The 12035-nt window shown below is 48.9% G+C and overlaps 5 protein-coding genes across 5 annotated transcripts; 1 reads left to right on the forward strand and 4 right to left on the reverse strand.

Annotated features, from left to right (window-relative positions):
- Window positions 1-1558: 1558 nt before the first annotated feature.
- Window positions 1559-3578, reverse strand: P174DRAFT_505791 (isoamyl alcohol oxidase; the record flags this gene model as incomplete). The annotated part of the gene is made up of 5 exons (XM_024831279.1): window positions 1559-1774; window positions 1823-2758; window positions 2808-3012; window positions 3107-3446; window positions 3500-3578. The coding sequence occupies 5 exons, from the start codon at window positions 3576-3578 to the stop codon at window positions 1586-1588; spliced, it is 1749 nt and encodes a 582-aa protein (XP_024680358.1). The 3' UTR covers window positions 1559-1585.
- A 1622-nt stretch (window positions 3579-5200) lies between these two features.
- On the forward strand, window positions 5201-6710 carry P174DRAFT_462283 (uncharacterized protein; the record flags this gene model as incomplete). The annotated part of the gene is made up of 4 exons (XM_024830110.1): window positions 5201-5696; window positions 5744-5830; window positions 5880-6490; window positions 6666-6710. 4 exons carry the CDS (start codon window positions 5201-5203, stop codon window positions 6708-6710), a joined length of 1239 nt encoding a protein of 412 aa, XP_024680359.1.
- Window positions 6711-7367: 657 nt separating this feature from the next.
- P174DRAFT_453038 (peptidylprolyl isomerase) lies at window positions 7368-8146 on the reverse strand (the record flags this gene model as incomplete). Its single annotated transcript, XM_024829128.1, has 4 exons — window positions 7368-7631; window positions 7694-7800; window positions 7873-8042; window positions 8107-8146. The coding sequence occupies 4 exons, from the start codon at window positions 8144-8146 to the stop codon at window positions 7457-7459; spliced, it is 492 nt and encodes a 163-aa protein (XP_024680360.1). The 3' UTR covers window positions 7368-7456.
- Window positions 8147-9170: 1024 nt separating this feature from the next.
- Window positions 9171-10353, reverse strand: P174DRAFT_462285 (uncharacterized protein; the record flags this gene model as incomplete). The annotated part of the gene is made up of 5 exons (XM_024830111.1): window positions 9171-9213; window positions 9267-9323; window positions 9375-9501; window positions 9567-10256; window positions 10311-10353. The coding sequence occupies 5 exons, from the start codon at window positions 10351-10353 to the stop codon at window positions 9171-9173; spliced, it is 960 nt and encodes a 319-aa protein (XP_024680361.1).
- A 414-nt stretch (window positions 10354-10767) lies between these two features.
- Window positions 10768-11575, reverse strand: P174DRAFT_410525 (putative DRAP deaminase). Its single transcript, XM_024824243.1, has one exon. The coding sequence runs from the start codon at window positions 11401-11403 to the stop codon at window positions 10864-10866; it is 540 nt and encodes a 179-aa protein (XP_024680362.1). The 5' UTR covers window positions 11404-11575; the 3' UTR covers window positions 10768-10863.
- Window positions 11576-12035: the final 460 nt, after the last annotated feature.

The following is a 12035-nucleotide window of genomic DNA, read 5'->3' on the forward strand; positions in this document are numbered from 1 at the left end:
TTCAACAGAAACAGGAGACCAACAACAGCACGCGTTGCTTGTTTTGGCCCTTGTTTTTATCCCACACCATTCACGCTATCCCTATGTCAGGACTTATAGAAAGTTTAGCTCTTTTCCACTGACTCGTTCTCTAGTTCTTTCGCAGACAAGAGACTGCAAAGTTTGCCTCAAAAGTGATCGATTTCAAAATATCAGCCGATGATTGCATCGACCAACTCATCATGCTCGAGCGAGCATAGGCCTTTGAAATGCAAAGTCAATGTATCGTATCGGCCCTCGAAGAGCTACAGACCTCTTGCCTTATGCAAATTATGACCGCTATCTCACTAAGTGTCCTACCAATCTCCTAGTCTTCGCTTCATGAGCTTCAGAATTAATTCGTAATCGTGTTCCTCTAGATCCTCCCTTTGAACTTGCACCATCGCTGCTATATGCTTGCACCCTCGTGTTTACATCACACAGTCTCTTGGAACGCTAGCCTATGTGGCCACCGGAGATATAGGACTGTGCTTACGTTGCAATCGCCAATTTACGGATCAGATAGCTTATGGGGCCGCTACGGATGAGACATATACTTAGACGTGGTTGCCCTTTTGCTCTCGCAGTCCATAGAGTCGAGTGGATGATGCTACCACCGAGTTGGGGATATTGACATGGGTGTCGAACGAGAAAATAGAAGCAAGCGAGTGGATATAGCGTACACTTCATCATGTTCGTCATATCACGCATCTCCTCGAGTGACCCGTGCTTATGGAGTTTTGCGATGGCAGGTCCCTGGCACAGAATGAGTACGGTAGCGATATCGGTGTCGGAGAAGGCGATGCGAGGCGTATTGAGCCTTCCTCTACTCGACGCCGAGACATTGAACGTAGATAAGGGGACTACTGTGATGTCTGTACCCTTTCGCATCTAATTGTCGTCCCACCGTCTTTCTCTTGAATGTGAACAAAGCTGATGTGGGTATACGTGCTCTAGGGGCGCGCCAGTCTGGTCGTCTCCATCGACAAATACCTAGCAATCTTACGAAGATTATCCCCGCCATATTTCTCAGCATTCGTCTCCTGTTAGAGGGTGAGATACCTCGGTGCGGGCATTTCGTTAACGAACAAGATACGATAGTACGACCTGGGGATCGTTCTCATCTTGAAATGGCAGCAAGAAAATGTCCGGCTCCATTGGTACCGAGGTTTGCATACATGGTCATAGAGAGTTTGGTAAACAGTCTGAGTTGAAGAATCCTCTAGGGTTGATGTATTCTAATGGGAGTAACAATTAGAATGCTTCTCGAGCGTCAATTGAGCAATGATGTACGTACCTTACGGGACACACTGTGATGATGCAACAGAAATGCGACATGAGGGGCCTCAGACCAAGACAGGAGCTGGCATCTGAGTGAGGGACAGCAACAACCTTCGCTCGGCGATCAAGTATCTTAAGGGAGAAACTAAGCCAAAAGGCATTGAGCTGTTCGCCGAACAACCAGAGTGATATCAACGTCCATGATCAATTAGCTTATTGAGGTAATAATACTATATTAGAAAATAAATTACTACTGTATGTACACATCTCCGAATCTGTAAGCGCTCTAGAAGCCAATGGAGCACAGCGGGCCGTAATCCAACCCATCCAGGTTCTTCTGGTAGTATGTCATGCTACCCACACACTTGGGGCAGTAGAACACTCCTTCAGGATCATACTTCTTCTTAATCAGAGCGAGGCGGATGTAGTTGGTGCCGAAAAAGTCCGTGGCCCAGAGAGGGTCATTGCGGTCAGCCTGTCATAGTCAGTATGGATTCTATAGCGCAAGAAGCAGCTAACGCACCTCGTTCATGTAGCTGCCCAGGAACGGCGTGAGTAGTCTCATGGCACCGCCCTTGACGTATGTGACGTCGTCCTTGACGGCCTGAGCGGTGGCCGCATCCGCACCTTCGGGCCATCCTCGCGCGACCACGTTGACAACGTAGGTTGAGCGCCAGGCGGGGTTCACGCCAGAGTAGGGATCAGAGCCGTCGGTGAGCACTTTTCCACCGCCGACCATCTCCAGACTGTTGATGGTGTACTCCTCGGGCTTGCCGGCGATGGCGCCGATCATGGAGCGGAGGATGGTAGGATTCACAGTTAGAGCACCCTTGTCGAACATGCGAGAGGTCATGGCGGAGTTGGCGGAGCCGACGGGCTGGTGCATGCCCGACATGGCGGTGTAATAGGCAGGATAGCTGGGGAACTGGTAGTAATTGACGGTGATGAAGAGGGAGGTGCCGTTGTATTTCTGCAGCTTGGACAGCAGGGGCGCGAAAGCGGCCTGGGAGGCGCTTAGCGACTTGCCCATGGTTGCAATGGCATGAACGTAACCAATGGTCTGGTTGCCAAAGAGGGCCATGGGTCCGTTGATAGACCAGGTGCCGTAGCCGGAGTAGCCGGCGTCAGACAAAGCAGGATATTGACCATAGATATCGGTGATAGCATCCAGGAGTGGGCCAGTATTGCTGGTCAGCGGAGTGATGGTGAGAGACTGTGCGACGACAGGCAGGGTAGGATACGCCTTCAAGGTCATGGAGATGACCACGCCATAGGTGCCTCCGCCGCCGCCACGGATAGCAAAGTACAGATCAGAATTCTGGCAAGCGTTTGCGGTGACAATGCTGCCATCGGCCAGAACAACTTGCGCTTCGAGGATCTGGTCGGCACCGAGACCGTAATCGCGACTGGCGGGTGAATGACCGCCACCTTGGGCGTAACCACCGATGACACCGACGGTCTATAGGGTCAGCCTATGCACTGCTCAAATGAAAGCCGGAACGACATACGGGATCGCCGCCACCAACGATGGTCAAGTTGCGCTTGAAGACTTCGGCATACACGTCTTGCCAAACGTAACCTCCAGCAACGGTAAAGGCAGCACCGGTCCATTTGCTCTTGCCACATCCATCCGATGCTTTGTAGCTTTCCTGGTACGTGATACCCTTCTGAATGTACTTGATCCATATTTGGAGAGCTCCATATCCCTCCGATCTTGTTTGGTCAGTTCTTTCCTTTGTGCCGCCGCGGGAACAGACACATACTTTCCCAGGATGTCATGTCCTGTGTTCCTTACTACCAAACGCACGTTATTCTTCTTGGCAAAGGCAATGCCCGTTGCCAGCTCCTCTGGTTCTGTCGCATTAATTGTGTACACTGGGGCTTGGCCCAGGGTGCATTTTCCGGGGTTTCGCCGGAGCTCAGATCGACAGGAGGACACGAGTCATCGGTCGGGTAAACGTAACCGACGGGAGAAAGAGACTGAAAGGTAGAATTATACCATTGAGAGTTGACGAAGGCACACTGTTCCGCATCCTGGTAAGGACCGGGGTAGCAGGAGATAGCGGGCGGCGTATCGAGAATGAGTTTGCCGGAGACGGAAGAGTTCAAGGCATTCCAGGTATCGATGGAAGGCCAGCAGGAATCGCCTGGTGCCTTTGAGAAGTCAGCTTTTGCTTCGGTACTCTATTGAGCAGGATACTTGCGCATTTGCACGAGGGCCCGAAGGTAGCATAACTGAGCCCGGACAGGGCCAATAATGAAAGGAGCGTGGAGCCCATTGGAACTAGAGCTGGGCTGGATTAAAAGTACGAACGAAAAAGAAAAAAAAAGAGAAGCAACGGTATGGAACGAATGACAGATGTTAAAAGCAAGTAATATCAACGCTGCGAGAGGGATGTTGAGTGCCGTTTTTAAGTATCAAAACCAGATTGGTGCATTTGCATAACATGCATGCAAGGATGCATTTATGCAGGTACCAGCCATGATCCTCGAGTCTAGACAACCGTTATTGATTGGCGAGGTCGTTGACTCCATCCTGGCGTCGAACTACCGGAATTAGTACACGGGTTGGTGACATCGGTTAGGTGCTTAGCTTCGTTACTGTGAACGTGCCTGGGAAACGGAGTACCTAGACTCGGCGATGGCACTGGGCGGTGCTGGATGACTTTTGGACGGTTGTTTATCAAGTAATCATCCTATTTTTGGGCGATTGAAACCATTACTCGGTGATCTAGGTTCGAGTTGGCCGATGCTACAAGAACGAGAGAGTCAGCCATCCTGACTTGCCTAAAGTCGCAAAAGGATCGTACGTACCTATGATGGATTGGATACCTGGCAAGTACTCCGAGTATGTTCAATCGTCCGAGTCTCCAGGATCGGGATTCGAGGCAATGGGGCAGTGGGCCCTGATCAAAGTGGATGCGATTTAACCGAGGAAGAGTGGGAGACACTAGCATCAAACTAGAGGGAGCTAAACAATGGCTTCATTTCGAAGCAACCTCTGAATGGTCTGTTGAAGTCTTTGGACGGAGATGACCCTGAGACACCGACATGAGGCGTGTCAATGCCGTCGGTCCCTCGGAGCACTGCGCGGTTCTTGTGGTTTAGCGTCTCCGGTGCATTTCCCTGCTGGGAATGGGTTCATTTCCTTTGCTTCGCTTAGATTTAGTCCACTTTAGCTCTCAGTGATCTGGTCGATTATAGTTCTCTGACCGTTAATGACAAGATTCTATCAGTCTTCTATTTTGTGATGATCTGTTGATCGTTCTGATTATCGAGATCATGGTATGTGTTGTCTATAAACTGAACAAGAATCGCGATATAAATGCCGTCAAGTGCCAACGGTGGTCAACTGCAACACCGTTGAATTGGTTGCAGCAAAGAGGGCTTGCTTAGCCTCGCATAATCCTTGCTAGACCAATGCATCCATGTCTGTCACCTTCTATTATTGACGGAAATTCAGCCATGAAGGCTCATGTACTAGGGTGTTGAAACCACTCCTTGTCCAGTCTTATTTAGTGCGCTCTTCAGTCCGTACGCATTCTGATAGTTATCCAGTATCCGGCCCAGAGCAAGGATTTCGCCCCCATTTCACAAACCATTTTGGAGTTCGAGGTAATTCACATGCCATGCAGAGTAGTCTACGCAGCGAGATTTCAGGTCATGAAGTCTGGAACGAACGGGGCTTTCGTCTTGTTTCGACTTCTGTTGGACCCATTCTGCCGTCAGTATGCACCTTGCAAAGTCAAATCTTTACTCTTCTGACAGGACTCTCTTCCTTGTAGCCATGCAGAATGACAGAAGCAGTGCCGGCTTCTCCGGCTATAATATATTGTCAATCTATTCCCTCCCTGTGGAGTGCCTCTAGTTCTTAGACGTATCTTCCCCCTTCGGACTCCTCATGGCCAATATAGCCCCTCAGGGCATCGCAACTCATCTCTCCGTCAATGGACTCATTGGAGTAACCTGGACTGGGGCCGGGTTAGGCATCATCTTCGCGTCCATTCGCTTCGGTATCCGCATCAAACGCATGAAGCGTCTCCTGGTCGACGATTACTTTGTCCTCCTGGCCCTCGTCTTCCTGGTCGCCAATGCGATCCTCCAGACCTTGCAAGCCCCACATCTCTATTACATGCTGTTGAACGTCACGGGGCCTGACATCGTCTATCATGCTCTCAAGTACACGCATTATGAGTTCGTCATCATTGGCATTTTCTGGTCGGTGCTCTGGAGCATCAAGGGTTCATTCCTGGCCCTGTTTTGGCTCATTTCGGATGGCTTGCCGCATTATCGTCGTGTATGGTGGGGAGTTACGACATTCGCAGTATTGGCCTATATTGGATGCTGGCTGGCGTCGATCTTGAACTGTCATCCTCCGTCGGATTATTTTAGATTCGGTATTGTGGTCGTTGGGCTTTGGTCTACGTTAGCTGACCGTTCTCAGGAAAATGCACCAAACCGATTGACATCAGGGGATCCGTCATTTCCATCTGCTACAGTACTGCTGTCGACATTCTTACCGACTTGATGAGTACGACCCCTCAGGGGGGTGTTGTGAGAAGAGCTAACGAGATGTACAGTTATGTACCTCCCCCTCCGCATCCTGTGGAAGACCAAGATGAACCTCCACCAGAAACTGGGCCTAGCAACCGTCTTCTGTCTCGGATTTATCATTATCGCCGCAGCCATCATCCGTGCTGTAGCAATCACCGGCAAAGCGTACTCGGATCAAGCTGCTCTGGCCATCTGGGGCATCGCCGAGTCCTCAATCTGTGTGTACTATATCCAGCGTCTCCCCATGCAGCCAACGCTAACCTGCAAAGCTATGATTGTCGGCTGCCTACCTCCCTTCAAGTCCTTTATCACGAGCCGTTCCAGCAGCGCCAACTACAACTACAATTACAACTATAACTCGTCCGAGCGCGCAGCAAACCACTACAACCGTAGCGCCTCCTCTGCCCGTATTAAAAAACGCTCCATCACCACTGCCAGCTGGAGTGGGCTACCTATTCCACTGCAGGAGAGGAACCTGAATGCATACCAGAATCTAGAGTATGAAAGGCAAGGGAAACATGACGTACATATTGCAGGGGGCGTGGATGTGCGTGCTGTCCCTCCACCAGAGATCTCCCGATTGAGCCTCTCAGAGGATGACTCTGGGCATGGTGAAATCAGGATGGTGAAAGAATTTGTAAGCTATTCCTTTCTTCCCCTTGAAAGATGCGACTGTAAAGCTGATAATCCACATAGAGTGTTGTAACTTCGAAATAAACCTGTTTCAGACATAGTTACGTGGATATAACTAGTCTATACCCATAGAATAGAATGTACTGCAACCAGAAATTCTCTATTGCCCCCTCTTCCAGCTACTTACCACTTCATCTTCTTCCTACATTATTCCTGAGAAATGACCAGAAACTGACCAGGAACTGACATTCTTTCTCTTCTTCCGCTCGCATACTCTGATACTAAGACTGATGTCTCAGTCTTGTTTGACGTACGATTATACTACCCATTACAATCCACATGGCTTCTAGCTTTAGGAACCAGAAAGCAGTACTTGATAGTATAAGCCGCATGTCCTTCTAAGCCAGCCAGGTGTATGGTTGGAGATGTGCTTGACGGAAGTGTTGCCAATCTTAGGGCTAGCGAATAAACTACTCCTGCATCCGTGTAGAACTGAGGTTTGGCGAGCCATAGCGTTGAAAATGGACTGAATGACGTAGCCTCTTTTATTAGCTGAAAGCAGCTGGGAAACGCCATAGAATCTCAATCCGAAAAGCTGCCATCAATAGACCGTCCTTGTAATGCAAAGAGATGCATATCAAATGCTCATAACTTTACTGCATTAGAGTATTGTACCATGGAGTCATGCTGCATTTCTCCCTGAGCTGGGATAGAGAATGCGTATGCAGTATCATCTTTTAGCAGGGCCTCGTATTCGTATCGTATCAGATCTTGCAGGGGATACGGAATTGGTAATGTTGAATTTGAGTGCACTTCGCTCACTCGACTACAAGGATTACAGGCTTAATTGGATGAAATGCACTAGTTCAAAGACCTAGTCACTGGCTCTCATTTAGGCTATTCAGCTGTATTCTAATGGAGCATCATTGACGCAACTAGTCCGACGCAGTCAGGCAAGGACAATTGCTCTTTACAGCTGACCGCAGTCGGCGATGGTAACCTTCTTCTTGGGAGTACCGGACGAGCTGCCCAACTTTTCAATCGTCTTGACAAGGTCCATGCCCTCCTCGACCTCACCGAAGACGACGTGAGCGCCGTTAAGCCAGTCGGTAACGACGGTGGTGATGAAGAACTGGGAGCCGTTGCTGTTGTGCTACATGTTAGTATTTGCTGACTCGAGCAAGAGATGGCGGGGTTAATGACGTACGTGTTCCTGCCGGCGTTGGCCATAGAGAGCAGACCGGGCTTGTCGTGCTTCAGCTGGAAGTTCTCATCCGCGAACTTCTCACCGTAGATGGACTTGCCACCAGTGCCCTACAGGAGAGATCAGTATACTGCGTATGGGAGTCTCTTTCCACAGACAGTAGGCTTGATGGGTGAACTCACGTTGCCCTTGGTGAAGTCACCACCCTGGAGCATGAACTGGGGGATGATACGGTGGAAGCTAGAACCCTTGTAGCCGAATCCCTTCTCACCAGTGCAGAGAGCACGGAAGTTCTCAGCGGTCTTGGGGACGACGTCGTCGAACAGCTTGAACTTGATGCGGCCAGCCGGCTCTAGAGAATAATCATCATCAGAACAGACTCTTGGACGATACAATAGGACCATGGGGAAACTTACGACCGTCAATGGTGATATCGAAGAAAGTCTTGACAACCATGGTTGCTTATTTTATCGATTGAGTAAGAACGAAAGAATGTTGGTATGTGATGATGAGGAGAGAGAGGGGAAGAGGAAAATTGTGAAGGAGGGGCGGTTTTGAATCTCGACCGTATGGAGCTGGCTAGCTAGCTAGCATCGACGGAGCTGTGCTCAAGCCACAATTACCCCTCCCTGGTCTCTCTCCCCGCCGCCAATCGTGCCACGTCATAGGCCTTCCCATTCAACGCACGCCATTATCTGTGCCATGCATCTGTTTATCTGCATAGGCCATGAAACATCAGTCAGAAATAGTCTAAGAAAGCAGACTTCTTCTAAATTTTGAATCAATCCGTCTGCTGAATCGCCCTTTACCTCGACAGAAGGCTGACGCGCCCAGTTGGCGGGAATCGGAGCTCTCATTCACGTGATCTCGCCTAATATACCACAGATGGAAACAGCTGTAGAGCTTTGGTAAGCTGACAGAAGCTTTGCTCTCTCCAGTCTCCATGCGCCTCCCCTTCGGCTATGAAGACTATCTAGCGTTTGCTCACAACCACCGGCCGTTTAGGTGGCTCATTGTCGAGCACAATGTCTGGATGAGAACGACTACCTTATCGTTGCTTGGCAGAAGAAATACTTACCTCGGACCTGGATGTATAGCTCTAGGATGTGTGTATGGCAGAATTAGGTCCTACGTAAATCGGACTTAGTCTCCGATTGTGACCATCAAAAACTTTCATGTACGACAGCTCAGGTACAAAAAAAGCAACATGTTGGCCCGCATGACCATGTGTCAGGTACCCGGGTACTCGGTCGGACAATTATCTACGGAGTACACAAGCTCAAGTCATCAAGCCACTGTCAAAATTAAGTTAACGTCAGGGATCATGATCTACCAAAACACATGAGCCATTGCAACTTCTATAAATAAGAATTTACATTGAATGTCCATTATATATCTCTCCAATATCCAAATTGCCCATCGCGGACAATTTTGATCCAGTCTACCCAAGAAATGCCTACCTGCTTTGTCATTCGTTTCTTCATCCATACCTTTGAACTATGTCTCTCATATCACCCAGTACCCTGTTCTGAATTAGTTTCTACCAGTAACAAAGAGGACGGGGCATGGCGCATACTGCTCTCTCAGTGTTTGGTTATCTTTGAACAACGCAGATACATGTGTATTAAATCTTCTGCTTCGAGTCAGCAGACTCGGAATGTTGATATGGCCTGTAATTACTCACAATTTATATAGGTCAAGACGACCATCATAATCCTCTTCCGGTGCCGAGATTTGAACATATGAGTGATACGCGGCCAGATACTCGGGCCCGAAGCGATTGCAGACAGGTCGCCATTGACCGAATTCGTCTGTGGACCGTATTCCTTGTCAGACATAGTACAAGTGCGGTGACTGATGGATGCCATTCACGTACATTCGTTGTGGGCATAAAAGCAACATGCGTCGAAAATCAAGGGCTCGTTGGTTTCCAGATCGATACCAGAGTTTGCATACCACAGATCACCATGGACAAGTGAAGGCTTCACAAATCTGCCTTCGGATTCAAGAGGCCGCAACAGACGAGGAATGACCTTGTCGAATAATGCCGAAACAAGTTCATCAAATACAGCATCATATCCCTTAGCCGCAATTTCGCAATCAAGCGCCCATCTCATATTCTTCGTAAAGAATACCTCCCAGCTCTCCTCCCACTCGTTGGTCTGGGGAAGATTGCCACTGTATGTCGTAACATGAAAACCAAATTTGCCGGTTGGGGAGACGCTGCCCTGATGCAGCGCTGCCAGCCGTGCGGCGAACTTATGCGGATCAGGCATTTCGTTTGTCATCTCGCGGAACTGGCAAAGGAAGAAGTGCGTATCCGGCGTGTTTATGAACGAGCCCCATGCAATTGGCTTTGGAGCAAATTCTGGGGAGACTGCGTATATGGCCTTCATGGACTCATACTCACCATGAACCATGTTCTTGCCAGTTTCGCCAGATAACACCTTGATGAAGAACGATAAAGGTGTTCCGTCGGCTAACTCGACGTCGAGACGGTTTGTGTCGGCCCAGAAACTGATGCCATGGCTTTCGACTGATATTACTCGACAGCCCTTTGGTAATTCTGCGAAAAAAAATTAGTGGTCATTCGGAGTTGCTGAACGTCGAGACACTCAACCGGCAAGGACGCTAGGATCAACAATGTCTTCGGAGTCATCCATTATGTGGTCACAGTTTATTCAATAGATTGTACATATATACATAAATACGAGTACATTACCTTAAAGCCAAAAGCCAGACGGCCGAAATAAACGAGATATATGTACATTTTGCTCAAGTGTGGGGTGGGATTCAAGAATGGAGAGGGGCGCTAAGTATCAAATCGCCGGGATCTAAACAAGCGCCAGCGAGGAATCCTACTACTCAACGATTGGATAGTAGAGCGCCTCTTGAGGCGCTTTGCTACATTGATCGGAGGGGAAAAGGCCTGCTGGATAGCATCTGTTTGACCTGATACGTATCTTGTCTCACGTCCTTGCCGACAACACTCTCCGGCGCTAAATTGCGAGGGACTTGCACCCTCCAGGCAGCCCTGCTATTCGGGTTATGATTGAAGTAATATCAGAGAGCCATGGCCCTTATCTGAACAGCGATGTAGTCTATAAAAGTCAATTCTCCACATTAGACAAGAGGATGAGATAGCATTACGTACATATCTTCAAAATAACGGTTCATTTATTATGTCCGGCCATAGATACCTCCAGAATCCGCTGCTCCATACCCTCAACATGCTCGACAATAACACCACCGTCCTCAAGTTTTTTCCTGCCCAGATTCTGACCGATAAACGTCTCCGGTTCCTTGATCCCGACGTAGACCACTTTAACGGAACCCTTGAGACTCAATATCCTGTCCACGCACGTCCTGTTCCCGCTTAGCCGCTCGTAGCACGGCTCCATCGTCGTGTATAGCACCGTATTTTTGGGCAACACCTCGCCCAATCGGTCTTCTGGGATATTATGTTTTTCTGCGACTTTGACGAAACAGCATTGTTCTGCGTGCGTATTGCCTGGATCTCCGGGTCGATCCCCAGGCAATTCCATCGAGTATCCCGTTGATAAGATCTCGTTCTTATCTGCGTCGACAAGAACTGCTCCAACGCAGAACTTTGTTGGCGCTGGCGGGGACAATCGAGCTTTCTCTAAAGCATATTCCATATAAGCTTTATGATCGCCTGCCGCAATTGTTGGGTGGGAAGCCTCGGTTGTCATTATGTCTTATGCTGGATTATGAAGCAGCAGCAATTGCGGGTTGACTGGGTTGAAATGAGATCTGAATTATGTCGTTCAATGTCTAGGCAAGCTGAAGATTTCAGATTGAGCAGATGTGAGAATATACGAATACAAAAGATCTTGCCACTGGAAACGAGCACAAGCTAAAGAGTACATGCATGGATAGGTAGCCACCTGACCGAGGAAGTCTCACGTTTTATGCCATAGGCTGTATAGATGGCCTTGCCAAAATAGGGCTAGATAACACCAACATGCTTCTAAATTCTAATTAAATCCACAGTTTTCTCCACCAAATTGAGCAGCTACGTCCAACACCTCCATCAAAGGTGTCACTGTGTCAGGGAATAATGCCCAATGAAGCTTCCAAGAGGAGTCCATAACCTATTGGCAGTCTCGATTCTGACTGGAAATTGAATAGTTTTGACCCAGGCTTGACATTATGACTCCAATCACCTACATTTTACCAAGCTACCCCTCTTCTCGTGGGCGCCAAACAATGGCTATCTATTCGCCCAGTCCATCTGCAGACAGGACCGTGTTCGCCCCCGCATAAAACAGTGACAATCAGCGACCTTACGCTGTTGGAATCACGTTCTCGACTAATGATACTA

The sequence above is a fragment of the Aspergillus novofumigatus genome, assembly GCF_002847465.1.
Source record: "Aspergillus novofumigatus IBT 16806 chromosome Unknown P174scaffold_6, whole genome shotgun sequence".
Taxonomy (NCBI): domain Eukaryota; kingdom Fungi; phylum Ascomycota; class Eurotiomycetes; order Eurotiales; family Aspergillaceae; genus Aspergillus; species Aspergillus novofumigatus.

Coding starts and splice junctions, on each gene's coding strand:
- P174DRAFT_410525 (XM_024824243.1), bottom strand. CDS start 11,403: ATGACAACCGAGGCTTCCCACCCAACAATTGCGGCAGGCGATCATAAA.